The sequence below is a fragment of the Eptatretus burgeri genome, chromosome 12, assembly GCF_056783735.1.
Source record: "Eptatretus burgeri isolate ZD-2024b chromosome 12, Ebu_testis_v1, whole genome shotgun sequence".
NCBI lineage: Eukaryota > Metazoa > Chordata > Myxini > Myxiniformes > Myxinidae > Eptatretus > Eptatretus burgeri.
Genome location: NC_140972.1, coordinates 39,880,298 through 39,902,367, shown reverse-complemented (window position 1 = coordinate 39,902,367; position 22,070 = coordinate 39,880,298). Strand labels below are relative to the sequence as shown.

General features: G+C 43.7%; 1 protein-coding gene across 5 annotated transcripts in view; it reads right to left on the bottom strand.

Annotated features, from left to right (window-relative positions):
• Positions 1-22,070, bottom strand: part of THSD4 (thrombospondin type 1 domain containing 4) — a 217,897-nt gene that overhangs the window by 4,945 nt on the left and 190,882 nt on the right. For 4 of the 5 annotated variants that reach the window (XM_085850245.1, XM_085850244.1, XM_085850247.1 and 1 more), the window contains 9 exons: positions 15,466-15,641; positions 15,153-15,258; positions 12,092-12,403; positions 11,207-11,336; positions 10,702-10,906; positions 8,539-8,712; positions 8,171-8,347; positions 7,557-7,736; positions 6,719-6,863 (listed from right to left, as the gene is read on the bottom strand). In XM_085850245.1, coding sequence (XP_085706371.1) covers positions 6,719-6,863; positions 7,557-7,736; positions 8,171-8,347; positions 8,539-8,712; positions 10,702-10,906; positions 11,207-11,336; positions 12,092-12,403; positions 15,153-15,258; positions 15,466-15,641 — 1,605 coding nt within the window. The remainder of the gene's footprint in view (positions 1-6,718; positions 6,864-7,556; positions 7,737-8,170; positions 8,348-8,538; positions 8,713-10,701; positions 10,907-11,206; positions 11,337-12,091; positions 12,404-15,152; positions 15,259-15,465; positions 15,642-22,070) is intronic. The other variant, XM_085850248.1, reaches the window with a different exon arrangement.

The following is a 22,070-nucleotide window of genomic DNA, read 5'->3' as shown; positions in this document are numbered from 1 at the left end:
TCATAAAGGACACAAACAACAGGCATGGATAACTAATGTAACGCGTTAAGGTGTAAAAGACGCTGCAGCAATGGCGGTCAACTTCCAAATATTTTTTCTACAACCTTCAAAAACCTTCAGTATATTTAAATTTAATTATATACTTAAACACTGTAGAACACAAATCGCCTTTTTGCCACTTTCAAAACCCTTCCACTTATCAGTACTTGGACAAAATATGACGACATTTTATGACCAATTAAATTTGCCGCTCGTAGACCACACCCACACCCACACTCATTCCCTTGTTTCTCAAGACTGTGTGGGGTAAGGTGTTCTATGAACTCTCTAGTTGTTATATGGAACACTTTTCCTGGGAATGTGGGACCGACAGGGACGATATAGAAGCTTAAAATTGATTTTGATAGGCACCGTGAAGCAGTGGGGATTGAGGGGTGTATGGACACACCAACAGGGGGATAGAGTGGTGTAGGGACAGCAATGGAAAGTAGACTGGGAATTAATTGGGTGATCTCTGGGCATTGTGTGCATGTTGTGCTGTGTGTTGAGATATTGATATCCTGAGATTATGAGTTGTGATTGTTGTCAAATGATTCACACGTCATCTTTGTTAGTTTTACCCTAACCTCCATAAAGAAAACAAAAATCCTATAAGTTGTGGTTGGTGATGTCCTGTCTGTGACGTTAATCTTCAACTTTACCATCCCCCGCAGTGTTCACCTTCCCCCTTCACTTTGAGTGTATTTGTGGTGTAGGTGGGATTAGTGTTATGGAGGGTGAGTGCACTCATGGATTGGGTGATTGGGTTGGGCTCGGGTGTGTGGATGCAGGTGCACTTCTGGTAGAGGCATGGTGGGACTATTAGGCCTGATTACATTTGGTACAGGCATGATGGGATGCAGGATCATGATATTTGGTGAGGTACAAGACAATTCAGAAAGGTTTACAATGCATAATATTTATTCCAAATGAAAACTATTTGTGACTGCAAATATGGCAAATAAAACAGGGATAAAGTACAGTTCACAGTCAGATATTCTGCCAGAGTGCTGCCCAGTGTTTCAAAATGTAAATGGCAGTTCCATATTGGACACTATTGCTGGATGGCATAATGTGACTGTGGCACACTCCCTGTGATGCTCTGTGACGTGCTGAAAAATACCCACTATTCCCAACCCCCAAAGCATCACGTATTTTGTGTACGACCCCTTGGAAGGCATATATATATATATATATATATATATATATATATATATATATATATATATATATATATATATATATATATATATATATATATATATATATATATATATATATAATTGACGCCCAAAATGTCATTTTCTCCTTACTTCCTGAGAGTTTGCTTCTGTATCCATCTTGTCCACCCTTTGCATCTTCCCCTACCCTCTTTCCTCCACAATTCCTTTATTTGTCCAAGTCTCCCTCTATTTTTTTCCTTCAACCCTGCTGTTGGTATCCCACCCCCCCCCCCCCTTCCTCCCTACTGTTGCTGTTGTTCTATTGCATCCCGATTTGTTCAGTATACTAGCTCTTCCATGAGCCTTGACCTTGTATACAAAATAAAAAAACAATAGTGCAAGAGGAAGTGGCAGAAGACGAGGAGGGGAGAAACACCATCACAGAATGGAGATCAGGTCAGGTCAGGTATGGGAGCATGTGCCAGAACAGCGCGTCGCTGCGTCCACTTTCCACCGGTACTCCAGGGGCCTCCGTCTGGCCATCCCCCAGGCAGATGCCAGGCCCATCCCCATCTCCTTGAGATGATGGTCAACCTGCTGCAACCACGAGGCACGTGGTCAACCCATTAGCCTCCTCCACTCATGAGGCTCCCTCACTCAGAGAATCTGGTGAGCCGATCAGCATCAGGAAAATGAGCCACATGTCCATACAGCCGCAACTGACGCTCACGGACCATGCAGGTAACAAATCTCATCCAAGTCTCTCTCAGCAACCGCTCGCTGGACACAAAATCTGACCAGCGATAGCCAAGGATTCTCCGAAGAGACCTGGTACCAGAGGAATTAAGTCTCCGTCCCTTGGTCAGAGTCCAAACCCATTGGCCTCCTCCACTCACGAGACTCCCTCGCTGAGAGAATCTGGTGAGCAGGATCAGCGTCAGGAAAATGAGCCACATGTCCATACAGCCGCAACTGACGCTCACGGACCATGCAGGTAACAAATCTCATCCGAGTCTCTCTCAGCAACCGCTCGTTGGACACAAAATCCGACCAGCGATAGCCAAGGATTCTCCGAAGAGACCTGGTACCAAAGGAATTAAGTCTCTGTCTCAGATACTTAGTCAGAATCCAAGTCTCACATCCATAAAGCAAGACTGGAAGTACCAAGGACCTGAAGACTCGGACCTTCGTCGTCCCGCACACGTACCGGCAGCACCACACCCCATGATCCAGTGAATCCATGACTCCCCACGCCCGACCCAGACATCTATTGACCTCTGACTCACAGCCAGCAGAGACATGAATATCACTGCCAAGGTAAGTGAGTCTCTCCACGACCTCAACATCCTCACCACAAACAGACACAGACAGGACAGCAGCATCCAAGATGTCATTGAAAGTCTGGATCTTAGTTTTGACCCAAGAAACCCGTAATCCCAGCAGCTCCGACTCCTCATTCAGCACCTCGTGGGCCCCCAAGAGGATATCTAAAGTCTCCGCAAAGATGACTGCATCATCTGCAAAGTCAAGGTCCGAAATCTTGACATTCCCAAATGATGCACCGCAGCATGATCTCTCCAACATCCTCCCTAGAATCCAGTCCATACAAGTGCTGAAAAGTGTGGGGGCCAGTACACACCCCTGACGAACTCCGGTAACAACTGGAAATAAGTCAGAGATGGTACTACCACACTTCACAGCACTCTCAGTACCAGAGTGGAGTTCAGACATCAGATCGATCAGTTTTGGTGGCACCTCACGAAGACCAAGAATCCTCCAGAGGGCATCCCGATTCACTGAATCGAACGCTTTACAGAGATCAACATAGGCTGCAAGCAGCCCCTGCCGAAACTCTCCTCTGCGTTCGGTGAGGACCCGAAGAGATGGAGATGATATGGGGTTACATATCAGGTGTTACGAACTATGATGCTTCATGCAGACTCAAGTATCTGACAAAAGTAGCTAATTTGATTCTGGTTGTGTATTCTGCCTCATCAAACAGAATAAGACACCAAGCCATAGTAAATGCAACTAAAAGTGGCTAACATGGTTTCATGTGTTGTATGCGAACCTCCAAAGCAACTGTTCAAGTCGGCAAAGAAGGCAACGATGCAGTACATTGGCCTGCACAAGAAGTCGATCAATTATAATTGTTTGTAGGTGCAAAATATCTTGCACTTTTGCCTTTGGTTGGCACAGTAAACAAAGAAACCGCAACACTTCTCTACAGAGGATTGACACCATGAAGGTTTTCAAGTGTGGCCTTGTTTTCTCCGCAATTTCTTGGGTTTCCTCTCCTGGTGTGATTTTTAGGTCCCCATTGCTGCCTTCAGCCATATTTTTTTATTTGTGAAGCTTTTTTATTTCAGAAAAAAAAACGTATGGTTCTCAATGAAACCAGCTGGCTCAATCCAACAATTACTAATGGCAACATATTCCAATCTGACCTCAGAATCGAGGTATTTAGGAAGGACAGAGAAGACAGTTGTGATTGTGTTGCAATCTATATTGGAGAGGGACTATTGGTGTAAACTTATCCACACTGCAGACAATTTGGAAGACCTTTTTGTTCAGGTGAAGATCAATAAACATGAGCCTATCACGCCAGGGAGTGTTTAGCGACCCCCTAAACCAGACAATGCTTACATGGCCAAATTTTGCAGTACTATCCAAGATATTACCAACAAGCACAATAATTCACCAATATGGATCAGTGGTGACTTTAACTTGCCAGACATCAACTAGGCTAGGTTTACAATTGATGCAGAGCAGCATCCACAATTCCTAAGTGTACATCTCCTGGCTGTTATAGCCTCGGCCATAACAGCCAGTAACTATCAGGTCCACCCCAGTGCCGCCGCAAAGGAAGCGAAGGCGTCCAAGGGTCCGCAGGATCGGTGCGTGGGGATCTATCCCCTGAACCGACTTCCACCAAGTCCAAAGACAGACAAGCACCTTCACAACCCAGCCTGTGACGGTTCCTGGCATAATGCGCCAGAACTTCACAGGATCTGCACCCATTATCTGGATGTAGTCATCAGGATTGGCCCTGCAGGTCATCATTTAATCTCTAAGATCGTCTGGCATCCTGGGGAAGCGAGGGACCGAACCACTATAGGCTTGCGGGTCGGACGTGTGATCTTGTAAGAGTGTGGGAAGCCATCACTGGAGTTTAACTCCACCATGGCCCTTCACCTGCCACCAGCTGCCAGGTAGGACCAGGGCAAGCAAGCCAAATTGGCATCCCAACAGGAGCTGTTGGCAAGCGAAGCCCAAACCCGCTTGGTCTGGCGACCAGCAACGTATCCGGCCTGTAGCATGGCCAGGCCTCCATGGGGCACGAGTCCAAATCCACCCAGCTGATGGGAAGCATGCAAGAGCAATCGCCGGCATCTGGCCCCTAAGGCCAGGCCGGGATGAACCACCCGGAGTACTTTGGTAATCTGCGCTGTGCAGTCAGGGCGCCATTTGACGAGGTCCCAGGCCACGGGCCCAAGCACCACCCATTAGGGGAGGTCTTCACCATGCTCCGCTAAGCAGAGCCTTATGCTGACCTACCCCTTGAGGGGGAACACCTGGGTCCATCGGCCAAAGGACATCACACAGTGGCACATTTCCACACACTGCGAAACCGTTGAGGGCAGCTCTTGCTCTAGTAGTTCCAACCAGTCCAGTTTGCTTGTAAATCTGGGCTGGCAAACTCTGCATGGGATGCCTAGCACATTTGTCTGGACCTCCCAGCGCAACAAGAAAACCTCTTCGAGGAAGATTCCAAAGTGTACCGATTGAAGATGCTTGCCACCTGAGAAGCAGCCGTCCGAAAAGGCGACCGCCTCGCAGTGGGCTTGCACCACCGATGGAGACCAGGTGGTGACCAGGTCGTCACGGCAGATCAGGAACGGCCGAAGGGCTCGTATCCCATGACCATCTAGGTGCTCATATGCTTGTCTCGCAGATGTTATCGCAGACTTTTCCTAGCAGAGGTGTATCAGATTGAGGATTGACCAAGAGAGACGGAGGTCCATTCGGACCCCCTGCTTTCTCAAGGCCTCTTTTCTATCTGGCCACTTAACCATCTGTGGCCCCCAAGCCGAGACAGCCAACCCACACGATCCAGTCTGGCAGACCCAATCCCTCTGCCAACCACAACTATACGGCTTTGCAAAGGTCGAGTGGGAGGAGGTTGGTGGCAGAAGGCGGGTCTGCTGACAGGAGAGTCTGGGGACCGGCGAGTGGATGTAGATACATTGATAGTATTGCACCATCATGATCGCCCTAAAGAACCTGCACCAGTGCTTGGTCCTTCCTCAATGACGAAAGGACCTGCATCCGGAAAGCATGCAGGATGGTACAAGAGCTCCCAGAGATTGCGTCATGATGCGGGCTTTCCAGTCCTGTTCGGGAACAGCGACTCAGCCTTTGGAGGTGTGTCGAAGTCAAGCTCAATCAACAGCTGGCTTCGCATCCTGGCAGCCAGAACCATATGCTTGCCAATCGCCTAGGTAGACACCTTCTTGTGGAGCATCATTCCATGGCGCAGAAGCACTGGGGTCGACTTTCGTTGCAACCTCATTCAAGAAAGTAGTGAGACCACCTTGCCACTTGTATGTCTCCAGGCAAGAACCTGAGGTCAGAGCAAACAGATGTGGATGGATGGGGGTCTGATTTTGGGCCCCCCACCAGTGTGCAAACTTCTATGCATCCAACAACAGGTCGGGGGTGGTCATTGCAATCTTCGAGTTGGGCCGCTCACTTTGTATTTTGCCAGTGCTTCATTCTCAACAGGTTGCCTTTTTCGTAAGGACCATCCTAAGTAGGAGAAAGCCAGCAATGCGTCTGCCGATCTCCAAAGAAAGTGGAGGTCCCTGAAAAACAGCCCGAGTGGTGGTTTCCTGTATGTTTGTCCAGGGTGGGTGAAAACCCATGCCCAGGTGCAGGATGCTGCCTTCTTGAGCTGCTTGGTGACGGGCATACGACTGGTGAGAACTGCGGTGCGGACAAGCCACCAGGCACGATGGCGAAATGGACCAGGCAGCCCCTGCAGTGGGACGTGTCGACGGTAACCAGTCAGTGTGTTTTCTTGTGTTTGGTTGTAATCTTGGCTGCATATATGTGCTGAGTGGTCCATTGTGCTGATTCTTAGCTTCTTGTTCATATGTGATTGTTTTCCACTGCTGTGTCCTCTTCCCCATCCCAACTCTTACTCGTATCTTCCTCTCCATTCAAACTCACCCCAGCTCCCTTCACACCACTTCATAACTACATATCGCTTTCCCAGAAAACATTGTTTGTAAATTGCCAAAATTTGACTACATCTTGAAGCTTTAATAATAATTTGTATTATTTGACTTTTTTTTGCACAAACATGTAAAAAGAAGAAAAAGGGAAGAAAGAGGAGGAACCAAAAAAGTGAAGAAGGGGAAAAAATAAGAAAAAATAATTGTCATCATCATCTCTGCATAACTTTTATAAAGGTATGCCACCAATTTGAAAAGCATTCAACAACCAAGTCATACCTATTTTGGGGACACAGGGCTGCACGTTACAGGTCTCACGATCCTCAGGCCTTTTTTCCATTGGGCAGTCCATACTCAATGACAAATCATCAGCGAGGCACCTCACCTCTCGCACCCGAAAACCACCCTCGCACGATTTGGAGCACTGTGTAAATAGGTCATAGAGTTTAGCACATGCGTAGGTTTTCACAACAGGCTTCACCACAACTGGCACCACCAACAACAGGCTTCACCACAACTGGCACCACCAACAGGTTCTTCCCACACCTGGCACCACACACAATATACTGCTCCTACATCTGGCAACACCTGAACAAACTCAACCCACAGCAAGAAATACCCTGACTTCAGACCTGGTACCACCCATACAAGTGTCTGGCTAAGGACACGAAGATACAATATCTGTTTTGCTACAGATTCTAATATAAAGTTGCTCTTTTAAAAGAGAAAACACTTTAAAAGGAAAAAAAGTTTGACGTCCAAAGGAACTGGCAAAAGTTCAATAGCTTTTGTATGATTTGCACAGCTGTGGCTGAATTGGCTATATTTGGCAAATATTTATACCAAAATGTTCAGCTGTGGCCTTCATACAAACACAGAAAAGTTAATTTTCTTTCTTATGATGAAAAATTTAAATATCCAGTATCGAACCTAATAAAAACTCAAAATAATATGACTCCATTAGAATCTTCTTGCTCGTACAAGTTCACTTCGGCAGGTTAGGCTTGTAATGTATTTGAAGTAAGATAAAAAAAAATGAATGGAAATACATGTTATTACCTTTGGCATGAAAAGTGGAACACAATTATCCCTCCCCAAGTTCTGCAGGGTTACTTACAGCACTCCAAGCGGTGGAAAACCAGCGCATTCCGCAGGTGCGTGACTTGCAGGCTTGGTGAGACGGAGGCTTTTCCAGGTGTGAACAGGCTGAAGGAGCCAAAACCAAAAAACTGGTGTTGCTCCTCTGGATGCAGATGATGTCCCTGCTCTGTGTTCCATTCCCACACTCTACAGAGCACTACAAGCAGGTGTGCGCACAGGTGAATTGTTGGTTTATAAGCCAACAATGATGAAAAAAATATTGTTTCTAGAACAAAATTAAGGGTATTAATACAAGGAAATTGCTTCCTATTGGTGGATCGGAACCATAGCTAGCAAGTACTACGTAACATAATCAACTGTAGGGCCTTTTGAAACACCATCGAACTGGAAAGCCAAGCACAATGTTTTTTAGACCCGACAAACAAGCCTCAATCCGATGAGAAACTTACAGGGAGGGGCAAAAACAAGTTGAGGATCATAAACAAGTGGGGATATACATATTACATCATCAAAAATTAGAGAATATTTGCTGTAGCCCAACCCCTCTCCATCCTTTCTAAGTCCTCTTCCCACACTATATCTTTCCTCCCAAACTCTTACCTCCCTCTCCCCCATGTTATTGCCACAAACCTGTCCCCAGGGTGCTGTGAACCATGAAACAAGGTTCTCACAACTGCCCTTGTTGCAGCTTCGATTCTCAGCAGGACGTTGGCCACCACATTCTTTTAGAGGCAAGCTATTCACGTGATTCATGAGGCACACCACAGAACGGCTCTCCTCACCTTTCCCACACTCAGCAGAACACTGCTGGGGCATGGAACGGCACATGTTCTGATACCTTAACTCATATTTCAGAAATTAAAGGTATTTCAACAAACGTTAGTTGCATTTGCATACAATCTCTAACAAGTGGTAAAAAAACAAACCAAATGCATTGTTCAGTGGTCACGTGCTTGTGGACCAGCATGGCCTCCTTTAGAGGTCTTTTGAAAGCATACCCTGCTGCTCCAGTCCGTAAAGAACCAGCTGCGGGTGCAGGGACCCATGTCGCAGTTCTCAGAGTCCCCAGGCCGCAGTTTCATGTTACACTCATGGTCATCCACAACATCTCCAATATTGCTGATGCATTTGACATCACGAGTGCGCTGGCCCACTCCACAGGGAACTGAGCACTGAAAAGAACAATCACAAGAACATTATAACACAGTGCTATCTGGACTCCATGATGCTGACTGTCAAATACAATGTTGTTGGAGCAAAAGCACAGAAGGCTTGTGTTGAAGCTATAACAGAATGGATCAGAACGTAGCAAAATGAAAACAAGAGCAGAAATAGAGGATTTGGGGAAGGGAGGGGACACACCAAAAATATGGTTATGGGACAAAATAAAGGGAAACTTGGAGATAAAAGGATGTGGAGAGAAATGAAAGAAAGAGGAGGACACAGGTGGTGAACAAGATTCACCACAAGAGCAAGAGACAAGAGCAATCACAGGTGGTGAACAAGATTCACCACAAGAGCAAGAGACAAGAGCAATCACAGGTGGTGATTGCTGCAAACTCTTAATCACAAAAGTGGAAGAAGAGACTGGAAACCCAGAAAAAGGTGGGCTTGGGGAGGTTCAATGTGGGTAGAAAAATATCATGGTTGTGGATTGGGGATGGTGGGGGGGGGGTGACCTGAGATGGTGGTGAACAGCTGTATTGAAGCCCTGGAGGAAGAAAGACATTGATAAGAGACCGAGGAGGTTGTTCCACATGTGGGTTCCACACTTGTAGGTAGATAAAAGTTCAGATGTGCCAAGCAAAGACTTTGCAGGATGAACAGTCGGCGACTGGCTTTGGAGGCCAACTCAGACATGTGGTTTGCCCAAATAAAAACATGGCTGAGAGGCCCAAATGTTTGAGTGAGAGTACTTCTTCAAGAGGATTGTTAATGAAGTAGATGAGAGGTTTCACCAGATGGTCTTTTTCGGTGAGATAGAATGACAGTGTGAGATTTGCAGGATTGAAAGATACATTTCAAGTGTTGCAGAGAGGGAAGAATCTGCTGCATGTCTACCTGAAGGATGAGGGATGTTATGCCTGAAGGTGAAGTCATCAGAGCAGAGAGGATTTTCCACAATGTCAGAGAGATCGTTGATTAAGAGGTAAGGATACGATTGAGCCCAAAACACCATCTCAAGGCACTCCAGCCTTGACAAGGAGAGGATATGAGAGAGCTGCATTGAGAGCCGCCCGTTGGTTATGAGAGTACAATAAGTCAATAAGCCATCTTTAGGGTGGCCTTCGCTGAGTGTTGGCTTAACGGTTAAGGTGGCTGGCTTAAGATCTGCAGGTCTTGAGTTTGAGTCCCTTTTTAACCATTGAAATAACATGAAGTGGGTTTGCTCAGCCTCTTATCCTTCTGAGGTCGGCAAAATGAGTACCAGCTTACTGGTAACAGGGGCACCGTATCAGCGGCACAGCCATCCTTCCAGAAAATGATGCAACCAGCAGCCACAGGCTGTACATGAAACAAAAACAAGGTGGCCTTGGATGGCATCGGCAGAGAGTTTGGAGAGCAAGATGGGGTGCCAGACTGTATCAAATGCTGGAGATGTGTAAAGAGAGACAGCCCTGATCTCATGTCTGATATTGAGGGCCTCCATCCATTGTTGGGGAAGCAGAAGTAGCATGTCCAGAGTAGAATGATGATGTCTGCATCTGAACAGATTGTCTGAGATCAGGCCTTTGGAGAAAAGGAAGAATTTTATGTCAACTGCGATGATGGATTCCATGACGTTTCTGATGATCGGAAGTAATCTGATGAGTCTGTAGTCAAGGGGATCAGTTTTTGTGCTATGTTTACATTAAGCATTGATGTTGGTTGACTTCCAAGGAGATGGAAGATAACCAAGGCCAAATTATATGGTGATCAGAACAGAGAGAGGATGCAAAAGAGCAGCAGACCAGGTTTTTAAGACAGGAAACACAACACCTATCCCAACATAATACTTTCAACAAGCTTTCTTAATTTGCAAAATCAGCCACACATTCATTCTCAACATTTCCTACTAGGTGATAGATACAGCCTTTGTTACACTGAAAATTCTCCATCCTTCTCATTACATCACATCTTCTTTGGTGATTTAATTAAAGCCAGTGTGGCATCCACTTTACCGTGCTCCACTCCTTGCGGATCCTCCACTCGCTACAGATTCGAAGCTGACACGTGGTTGTGGTCTCAGGCCTTTCCAGGGAGCGGCACCGGTGAGGGTGCACTGTGGTGATGCGGCCTGCGTAGAGCTGGCGGCACAGCACCTGTCGATGCTGCTTACCCGTACCACATGTCTTGCTGCACTCTGACCACTCTCCCACATCCCAGCTGCACAAACACACAGTTGCAATGCAGACGCATTATTGCTTTCTTCCCTGACTAAACGATTGTTATTTAGTTTGTTTCACTCCTCATTTGTTCATTTCATATGTATGTGCATTGACATCTACATTCTCTTCGAAGTGGTTACTCTGGATAATTCCTTTCTGAATAAAACTATGGGTTCCAGCTTTTCTTGCAAACAATTTTCCGATCTTGATTTAGGTGCTGTCAACATTATTCCATGGGTGCAACCACTGTGATTTATTGCGATTGTGTGCAGCCAAATGGTACGTCGAAGGTTCTCACAATGCAGGACACGGTTGGATGTTACAAGGCTCCTCTTGCTCTTTAGGCTTCGTTGAGGAGTCACACAGAACACTGCCAACCTCTTCTTGAGTGCTCTTCCTCACACAGTGAACAATCGCGAGCCGTTTGCCTGTATAACATATGTCAAGAGAAAACAAGGTGCTAGATGATTAATTATTTGACCTCTTGCACGTCGTTCCATTTTTTTCCAGGTCATTTTGCCCAATGACAAAATAAAGTATGTTACAGTGGGAATTCAGTATATTTAATAAGTTTTCAAATTCTTCAAATCAATGCAAAAGGACTATCTATTTAAGTGAAACAAAAGCAAGATTGTAAAAAGTGAGAATTAATCACTAGATCTGATCATTATCTGTGTCCGAGTGGCGACCCTTCCAGGATTGTGCCCAATAGCCAAGGAGACTGCTTAAGCAGCACCGACGCTCTGGACACAGTATGGTCCCAATCTCCTCCTCCTGATCATTATCCAAGGTTTCACCAAATTTTATTCAATGGAAGGAATGCATTATTCGATTCAGCAAACCTCAGTGAATTCCCCAATAATTTCTGTGGTGACAGTCACATATTGTCGTTGATTGGGTGTGAAAGACACGTGATGTCACAGCTGTGTTTCGTCAAATCGTGGACGAGATATGGCTGCCTGCACAGAAATTTCTGGCAAATTCACTGAAATGGCATTCGCTGCTTAATGTGGTGCATTGTTTTATATAAGGATGTGAAAATGAACAATCTATTCATGATCAGATCTTGTGACTTTTTGTTGACCTTTAACTTTTGTGTAGCTTACAATAAAAAAAAAATAGCTTATCCTGCTTGTTTAATAATGCCTGAAGTCATCTAATGATCTGTGCCTGCAGTTCTCACCTCGACCACATGTAGATGAACATTCGCTTGCACCAACCCTCTTCCAACTAAATTCTTGAGAGGGATAAGATGGCTCCACATGACCACCAGGATCTGTTTGTCCCATTGTAGTTTGGCCAGGAACTCGGTCCTGAGACTGCACGTGTGCTGGAGGCACAGGAGCAACTTCCGACCCATGTCTCCAGCCATTCTTGGTGTCGGTGCCCGCTGGAGTTTGACGAACAGGAATCGAAAGCCTACTGGCATGATCAATCACACCATCAATTCTACTGTTGGAGGCCGAGGCAGCAAGCTGGCCATTGTAGGCGACATCTGTGGAATCACAGCAAATGCATGAATTACACACAAAATATTGCCTTTTCGCTCAAATTTAAATACACAATAAAAGTATCGCAAATCAGTTTTTAAGTACATAAACAATAAAATGAGCCTATCATATGAGAGAGAGCATCTACAGGTAAAAACAAATGATCGATAATTCCAAAAATGAATACAGGCAGAAATGTGTAAAGTTATCTTGTTTCAGCATTCATGAAGAAAGAGAAAAGCTGCAATTTAAATAATTTTTCAGGCAGAGTAGGGGAGCAGGAATTACACTCAAGAACACCAACTTTACACTCTTCATCTCTGCTGAAGTGATGCAGCCTTCAAAAAAGTAACTTCATATTTTAGTGATTTCAGAGAAAATAAGTCAAAGCAAAAAGTAACTTGCCGAACAATTTGTAGCAACGAAGCTCCCTGTGAGTAGCAAAGCTCACCTAAGTCAAAATACTGTTATGTGGAAGGGGGATGGATGGTCCATAGTTAGAATGTAGGGAGCCTCTCGTATGGTCCATAGTTAGAATGTAGGGAGCCTCTCGTATGGTCCATGTGATGCGCGTAGCGTTGATTTACTCTTGTAAACAGGGAAAATGTCAGAGTAAGTCGTCTTATGAAACATGACACTGAGAGGACAGCGTATATAATTTATATACAGTATAACGAGGGATAAGATTGCATGTGTAAAAACGTCCTGTTTGTGGATGGGGCCAGGTGAGGACTTGTAGCCATAAAAAAAGCACAATGTAAGTGCATTGTGCTTCAACGCCATCGATTACGAACTGTTCGGCCATAGTGGCAAAAGGGAAAGCACAGCAGCTGAGGCAAAAATAACATTCCTTTCCTGCCGTAATTCTCTGCAGACTACTGTAGTAGGACCTGTTACCAGCTATAGTATATGAGAGTACATCTCTCATATACTATAGTTCTAACTGTAGTACTTTTGCCTGGGAGCAATTGCAAATCTGACAAGGACACGAGGCAAACTATGTAATAAACAGCCTTAGAACCGTGGGAACATTCTAGACGAGGGTTGGAGGAATGCTGGGGAAAGAGCACTGTCCCCATTCTGTGCAGGAACCAATGGGGACCAGCCATGGGCGGTATCAGGGTGGTAAAAACTGGCATGCGCATGGATTGGTCAGCCATGGCACAGGAAGACCCATGGTGTCCATAGATAGGCCATCGAGTGCCACATTGGGTGACCCCTTCTGGCAGGATGTACAGCAAAGGGAGCTGTTGTGTTGCTAAGGTACGGGAGCAAATTTTTTTTTGGGGGGGGCAGGATGTTTGTTTGTTCTGTTCCTCAGGTCTCAACCACCTCTTCTCACCATATCTCTTTTCTTTTATTGAAAAAAAAACCTTTATAAGGGTAAGATTTTCCGATTTCTCACCTCCCACGCGCATTCCTCCGCTGAATTCGGCCTAATTTGGAATAACCTTGGGGTGACTCGGAGAGCAGGGTAATTCGTATTTGAACGCAGTTTAGGGATCAAAGCACCCGGTGCTGAGGCATGTCGCATTTGCGAGCCTCCAACACAAAGTACTTTCTCACCAGAAAATTATCATTTATTTGACAAAATTGAAACAATGCAGAGAGAACCATCAGAACGATGGCTTACAATATCCTAAAGTACAGAGGATTTATATACTCAACCAATTAATCAGTAACTACAAGGGCACTCGGTAGAGCGCAAAGGTCCGCCACGTAATGCCTGATCCACGAGAACATATCGGGCCAAATACATTTTTGAAATATCATGCTCTCTCACTATCGAGTGCAGTCTGTGGCTGCTGGTTGCATCATTGGTTGGGACGCGGCTATGCCGCTGATGCAGTGTCCCCCTTACCAGTGCATGGTACTCATTTCGCCGACCTCGGAAGGATGACAGGCTGAGTCAACCTCCTGGTGTATTTTAATTCAGCGGCCCAACGGGGCTTGAACTCAGGACCCTAGGATCCCAAGCCACCACCCTTACCACTACGCCATCACCAGGCTTAATACCATGCTATACAGTACCATATCGTTTTTGGCCCTATCTCTCAATGGTGACGAATCACTTTAAAAATTAAATAATTCTCGTATCCACATCCGTATTCGGATCTTCACCAAAATCGAATCAATTCTACCTTGTGACACACCCAACCTGTCCACCAAGTTTCGTCTGAATCTGTCCACCAATTTTTTTTTTAGATATTGTGCTATATATCATTTTTTTTAGCCCTATCTCTCATTGGTGAAGAATCACTTAAAAAATTCAAGTAGTCGGATCCGGATCTTCACCAAAAATCGAAGGATTTCTTCCTTGTCACACACGCAATGTATCTACTAAGTTTCGTCCGAATCCGTCGACAACTTTTTGAAATATTGTGCTATATGTCCTCTTTTGGCCCTATCTCTCAATTGTGAAGAGTCACTATAAAAATTCTCGTAGTCCGATCCGGATCATCACTAAAATTTAACCAGCTTGTCTTTCTCACACTACAAACATGTCCACAAAATTTCATCTGGATCCGTCTACAACCTTTTGAGATATCCTATACACAGACAAACAGACAGAAAGGGGTGAAAACATAACCTCCTTCACCTTCGGTGGCAGAGCTAATGATGAAACAAATGTCATCAGGACCTTCACCTTCTCAATAAGACTCAACTGTGCATCATTGTGTTATTGTGCACCATTGTGTTTCAAAGTAAGTAAAAGCCTGTACAAGCACCGATGCAGAACATACAAATGCTTACCTTTGTTTTGGTTGGTCGAGCTGGGATCTAGCTGACTACGAACAATATTATCACTCAGAAGAACATACTCAAAATGAACACCAGGATTTGGCTGCTGGTAAATCATCTGAAGGAACACAGTCAGAGCCAAGATAAGGACACTTTATAGTACATCCTCAATGTGGATAAATCCCTTCCATAAAGAAGTTTCATTTCAGTGACGTCTGGTTACAAGTTAGAGTAACGACGTAGTTTCGTTTTCAAGCAAAATGTTATGACAACGTTTCACGATGCAGAGAAGCTTGCAGCATTTGGAGAGACAAGAGGAACTTACAAAAACGTTCAGAATGTCATTTGTAGGACCGTCGGAAAAGAAAGATTCTCCCGTAGTGCTGCTGATCTCGTTCGGTCTCTTATACATGAACATTGTTCCGGCAGCTTCGTACTTCCCTGGTCGATCAATTGCCCAGTTTCCATTGATAATGGACTTGCCATTGTGGCTTCTTAAGGCTGTCATGAAGAACAAAGTGGGTGGGAGAAAGGGGAAGGGGTACGGTGTAATGAAATCAACGGTCACATGACCTCATGTATCTTGTACCTGATTTGGAAGTTGCAACAAAGAATTGTGAATCAAACATAATTGTAACATCCACAAAACAATGAATATAAAATAAACTTTTAAAGTGTGTTATACATTTGCTTTCATTCTGTCATCGTCGTTGTCATCATCATCATCATCATCATCATCATCATCATCATCATCATCCTCTTGTGCCTTCTATGCTATGCTGATCTGTGATAAAAATCAGGATCTCAAAGGGAACAAGCCAGAGATCCTCATTGTCAGTTATAGTTTTCATCACCGGAATCTACTATGGGTCATTTAATAATCGCTATTACTGCGTTCTTTCTATAATTATTGGCTTGCTTTGAAATTTTTGACTCTGTACTTATGAAGTAACAATTACTGTGGGCTTGTACGATAGCTTGAGTTATGTGCATTAGCATTTGAGCTGTGTTGCCTGGGTTCGAATTACCAGCCAGCTCTAAACTGTCACCTTGGTGTTTTTAATACCGTGCCATGCATAAATGTGTCTGCTCACAGAAAAACAATCATGTCTGCTTTGGAATGCAAACAATGATTCCCACCTTCTTGTGGGGTCAGCTTGGGAAGATTTTTGGCCCAAGTCTTTCCCCAATCGCCTGGACAAAGCAGACATTATTCAACTGAGAGTAATAAGGATTTGTAATATGTTCAGGGTGCCGGCAATATCTCGGAAACTCATCATGAAAGACACCATGGAGTTTTAACGTCCACCGACGGCCAGTGCTAGCAGACGCGTCCACAAATGTTGCAAAAGTCTTTGAGATCCTTGGCACTAAACTATCGTCACGTTTGATGATTTTATTACGACAACATTAGGGTTTACATGTATCAATGAAAATTATTTATGAAGTTTTAAAACATTTTGTTGCAATTAGTTAACCACGGACAAATGAAAAAAACAGAAATGAGAAGTTAATCTGCGGTTAATGACCAACCTTAAAAGTACGACATATATTAGTTTTTACCTGCATTGTGTCGCAGGTCTACAAGAGCTGGTTGTTATTCCTGTTGTTGTTATGCTTCTTGTTGGGGGGGTCGACTTTTGAAATGTGCACCCATTCATCTGACAGCTGCCAGACCCCACCCACGTTTGTCGATTGACTCCATCTCCATCCACCATGGCACCCAAACAAAATAATATGGCCACCATCTTGGTTTTCTGGTGGGCCAAAGACATGAGGCCTGCAGGCCTCTGCTGGTTATATACTGCCCGGGCTTGTTGCGTCAAATTTACATTTGCTTTGTTTGGGTCGAGTGTTACGATGAGGGACCCCGAAAAATCTAATCATACGTCGAATAAAAATGGTTCGTAAAGTTTAATCAAGCCCGTCGGCACACATGGTACGTGCCTCCCTACAGCCGTTCTTGCATTAATTTTGTTAAACATCATCCGATTTCCATTGACTTTGTTTACTCACGATGAGGTCCGCACGCGTCTTTTGTTACCTCTTCCACAACTCAGTAAAATGTGCTTCATTCATGATTAAAACGGTACCACCACTTGACAAAAGTCATGTGCTCAATTTATGTGTTTTTTGGGGGATTAGGAGGAATTATTTTGAGCGAATGACCTGACCCTGGGGACTTCACTCAGACTCGTAATTGATATTGAACCAATGCATGAAGACCCTCGGAGATGAATTGTATAATACCTTCAACAGCAAGGACGAGGGAGTCGAGTGGGCAGAGGAGGCTAAAAAAAAAAAAAATTGTGTCACATGTTGTGACCACAGTGTGGTCATTGTTGTTTGGAAGAGTCAGTGCCATGAAGATTGTGATGTCACCATGAAGGATGTCCAAAGAAGACCACAACACCAACACCCCAATAAGATGACCACAACATCAACCAAGCACAACTTCACCTTCTGGAGCCATGATTAAACTTTAAATTTAGGGTTGTGATTGTACAGTAAGGAGTGTAATAACCACTTTGTTTTTCTTTAATAACAGTAGAAGCCAAGTCACCCTTTCAATTTCCTGTTGCATTGCAAAATCACTAAAAAAAAATAAAAAAATGGTACTTACAGAAAAAGATATAATATTCGATTCTTCTATGTAAAATGAAACTTCCTTTCCAGCTTCAAGGCCCACCAACAGTTATTATCCCAAAAGAAAATAAGGCCAAACACCAAAGCAGTTCCATTAAGGGAACAAGTGTCGGGTTATTAACCTCTGAAGCACAACCACTATATATGGGCCACCCAAGTAGTGGTACACATCGTCTGGCCTTGCTCTGAAAATAAAGGGTTAATAAAATAAGATGATAATTTTAAAGAAACTTGTAAATTACAGGAAGAGGCCATTTCACATGTGACATATCCAACTCCCATTATCTCCTGACTGCATTCAAACCAAATCTTACCCTATTAACTTAACCTTATCAATTTCAAAATTAACTTTTACCCTCTGAATTTGACACAGCAATATCCATGTCTGATTAATCCTTAATGTAGGAATTATATATAGAATGTCAACATGATACAACTGAAGGCACACAGATTCAAAAGATTTTTTAAAAAAGGAACTTTAATCTCTGCATGATTGGAGACAGGACAGCCTGCTTAATGATCCTTCAGGATCACAATGCACTCCATGCTGCCAACCCGAGAATATAATAGACTCGGGTGAAACTTGGCTCCACTGGGAATGAAACTCAGTAACGAGCTGCATTACCAACTGAAACATCCGACCATTGCAAACCCTGGACCTCAGCAATACTTGGGGCAAGTCGATATTTTAAAAAGTATAATAAAAGTAGATATTTGTATCTGCTGTATAAAAAACAACGTTGTTTTAAAATGCATTTTTATTTCAACGACTGCAACGACTGCAAACAGAAGCAAATGCTTGTTCAGAAGTTCAATCAAACAATTTCCAGCAGTGAGAGAAACTATATTCTTTGTAGACACGGCACATAACTACACTCTCCCTTGTGGACCTGGAGTCAAACAAAGCCCTCTTTGAGCCACCAAGACAAACATGAGGTTTTCCACAATGATGGATGGAGACCAGACACCAAGCACAAGCGATGTATATGTGTGAGGTGAGCTGCAGAAAGGGGAGTAAACCCCATTGATGTAGGAACGGGAGATGTTCCAGCCTTAGTTACACGACATGATACCTAACTGCAGGACAAGCATCCGATGTCAGGCCTGATGGCAAGCAGGTGAACAGATCAATCCTCACTGTGCTTGTAGTATCTGCATCCCGTGCTATAAATTAGGCTGGCAGTGGGCTTCTGCTTTTAATGGCCAGCTCTACCGAACCCATCTTAAGCCAGCCTCACCTTGGGCTCTTCACAAACCTAATTCACCTCCTACATCAACGAATTTTTGGATCAACAATGATGGAAGCTCTTTTTTTTTAAACAACCACCCCCTAGTTCCTTCCAGGACCCTTTCTAGCTGAGATTCAAATTTTTGATGGATGGACAGCTGCAGATGGTTGCAGGAAAAGCATAAATTAATTGTAATATTGTAGCAGTTGTACTTGCTCTACAGATACAGTTTCTAAAGGAATCGATAGACAAATCTCCATCTGCTTCCAAAGCTGAAATTGCAATACAAAGGCATTGTATGTTTTTTGAAAAAAAAAAAAAAAGTCAAGAAGACCAAGGGAAATAAGGAAGATTTAAGATACATATATGAGCTGAGAATGGAGTTGTGAGCATTCATGTTATGATAAAATGGCAGAAGTTGTGATTTGGTTATTTCACAAATGATATGACATCACAGAATAACAACAGAGGAAACGAGAAGGGCACTCGGTAGAGCGCATGCCTCCGCCACAGCATGCCTGATCCACGAGAACATATCGGGCCAAATACATTTTTGAGATATCGTGCGTTATATCGTTTTTGGCCCTATCTCAATGGTGAAGAATCATTTTTTAAATTATCAGATCTGGATCCTCATTCGGATCTTTACCAAAATTGAAGAAATTCCTCCTTGTCACACACCCAACCTTTCCACCAAGTTTCATCTGAATCCATCTGCAACTTTCTGAGATATCGTGCTATATATAGTTTTTGGCCCAATCTCTCAATAGTGGAGAATCACTTTAAAAATTCAAGTAGTTGGATCTGGATCCGAATCTTCACCAAAATCTAAACAGTTTGTTCTTGTCAAACACTGAACCTGTCCACAAAATTTCATTCGGATCCATCCGCAACTTTTTTGAGATATCCTGCACACAAACAAACAAACAGAAAGGGGTGAAAACATAACCTCCTTCACCTTCGGTGTTGGAGGTAACAAGTCTGAAAGCTTGGCATTTGGGATCAACAATGATGGAAGCCCTTTTCTAAAGCACAAATGGCCAGTTTCTGGTGGTTTTTATAAAAGGTGGAACTTCCAGGACACTTTCTTGCTGAGTATTGTCAGTAGAACTGGCAAAACACAAAATTATCAAAAAAACACAAACACACACACACACACACACACACACACACACACACACACACACACACACACACACACACACACACACACACACACACACACACACACACACACTGGAATTTTCAAAATTATGTATGAATGCTAATGGCTAATGAGGATGAGGACTTTTACACATTCACTCTGTGTGTGTGTGTGTGTGTGTGTGTGTGTGTGTGTGTGTGTGTGTGTGTGTGTTTGTGTGTGTTTGTGTGTGTTTGGGTGTGTTTGGGTGTGTTTGTGTGTGTGTGTGTGTGTGTGTGTGTGTGTGTGTGTGTGTGTGTGTGTGTGTGTGTGTGTGTGTGTGTGTGTGTGTTTTCAGTCACTCGGTTCTGCTTCCTGGGCACTTTTAACCTGGAGTTGCTCACATGAAATCTGCAATTCAAATTATCTTTTAAACATAATTTTCATCATTTAAATGAAAGAGTGGTAATTTCAGAATGGCCAACCATAATTGTTGCATTCCTGGATGCAAATCGGACTTCCTAAAATACAGGAAATCTGAGAAGTATCCGTGGAAGAGAGGTGTCGAGTTGCTATCAATTCCTGTTAATAGAAGTGTGCGACGGCACACAAACGGACACACACACACACACACACACACACACACACACACACACACACACACACACACACACACACACACACAGACACTTCCCCTTTTAGCAATAGATGCTAAAAATATGGTATCATTTCTGTTGTGGCCCTGGAACCAAACATAAAATATATTTACAACAGACCTCACAGCTACAACCCTCCCCCTCCGAACAATAATAATTGTAAATACTGTAAAATCACACAAAAAATATGCAATTTGGTGTCTGTGTGTCTGTGTGTCTGTTTGTCTGACAGTTTTTGGACTGTGATGCATTCAGTCATTACTCATCCAATCTCAACCAAACTTGACAGAATGAATAAGGCTCACACAATGGAGGTTGTAGCGACTTCTTTTGCCCCCTTTCCCAAAGGGGTGTTCCGCTTTTGGTGAAGTCTGTGTCAAGGTGTATACACGTGCTAAGATAGCTAATTGTGGCATTTTTCCAAGGCCACTTCTAATAATAAAAGTAACAACAACACCAATAATAGCATAATATTAATGTTATTGCAAAACTATTAATACTAATAATATCCCCCCTTTCCAAGGGGTTTTTCTTCCTTGAACAAACACTGTATTCACATAACTTATCATGGTGTATGGTGTGGCAAACTCCATGAAGAAAACCAGGAAGAAGAGGCCACCAGAAGTAAAAAAAAAAAATTATAAACCACAAACACGTGTGATTACCTTTTCAAACAGTCGCTACTGCTGTTTAACAATAAACTGAAATTAATCTGGAGGAATCCCGACATAACTGAGGCATTCTTTGCTTATCGTGTCCATCACAGAAGAACGGACCCAAGACAAGATCTACTGTAATCTATATACCCCACAGAGGATAACAACATTACCCTCCCTGTTGCTCCCATAGGGAGACGGGGTATTAGTACCACAAACAAGGGGAAAAAAGGCAAAATGTATAAAGTCCCCGCAAGAAAGATAAACTTGAAGATTTCTGGAAAGGAATTTATGGAGACCACAAATAAGAGAAGGAGGAGGTGGATTGGATCAGAAACTTGGAAAAGAAAAAGAAACATTTTAAGGAAGTGCCCCCAACGATATTAGATGAAGAAAAATATTAAAAAACAATGAGCAAAAATGCCAAATTATAAAAGCCCAAGCCCAGATGGAATTCCAAACTTGCTCTGCAGAACGAGATGCTCGACACAATCACTATGCTCAAGCATTCAACAAAGTTCTCTAAGAGGAGGAGGTAATGGATGAGTGGCTCACAGAAGGTAACACACCTTCCTCATCTCAAAATCTGAAAAAGCCCAACCACCTCAAAAATATAGACC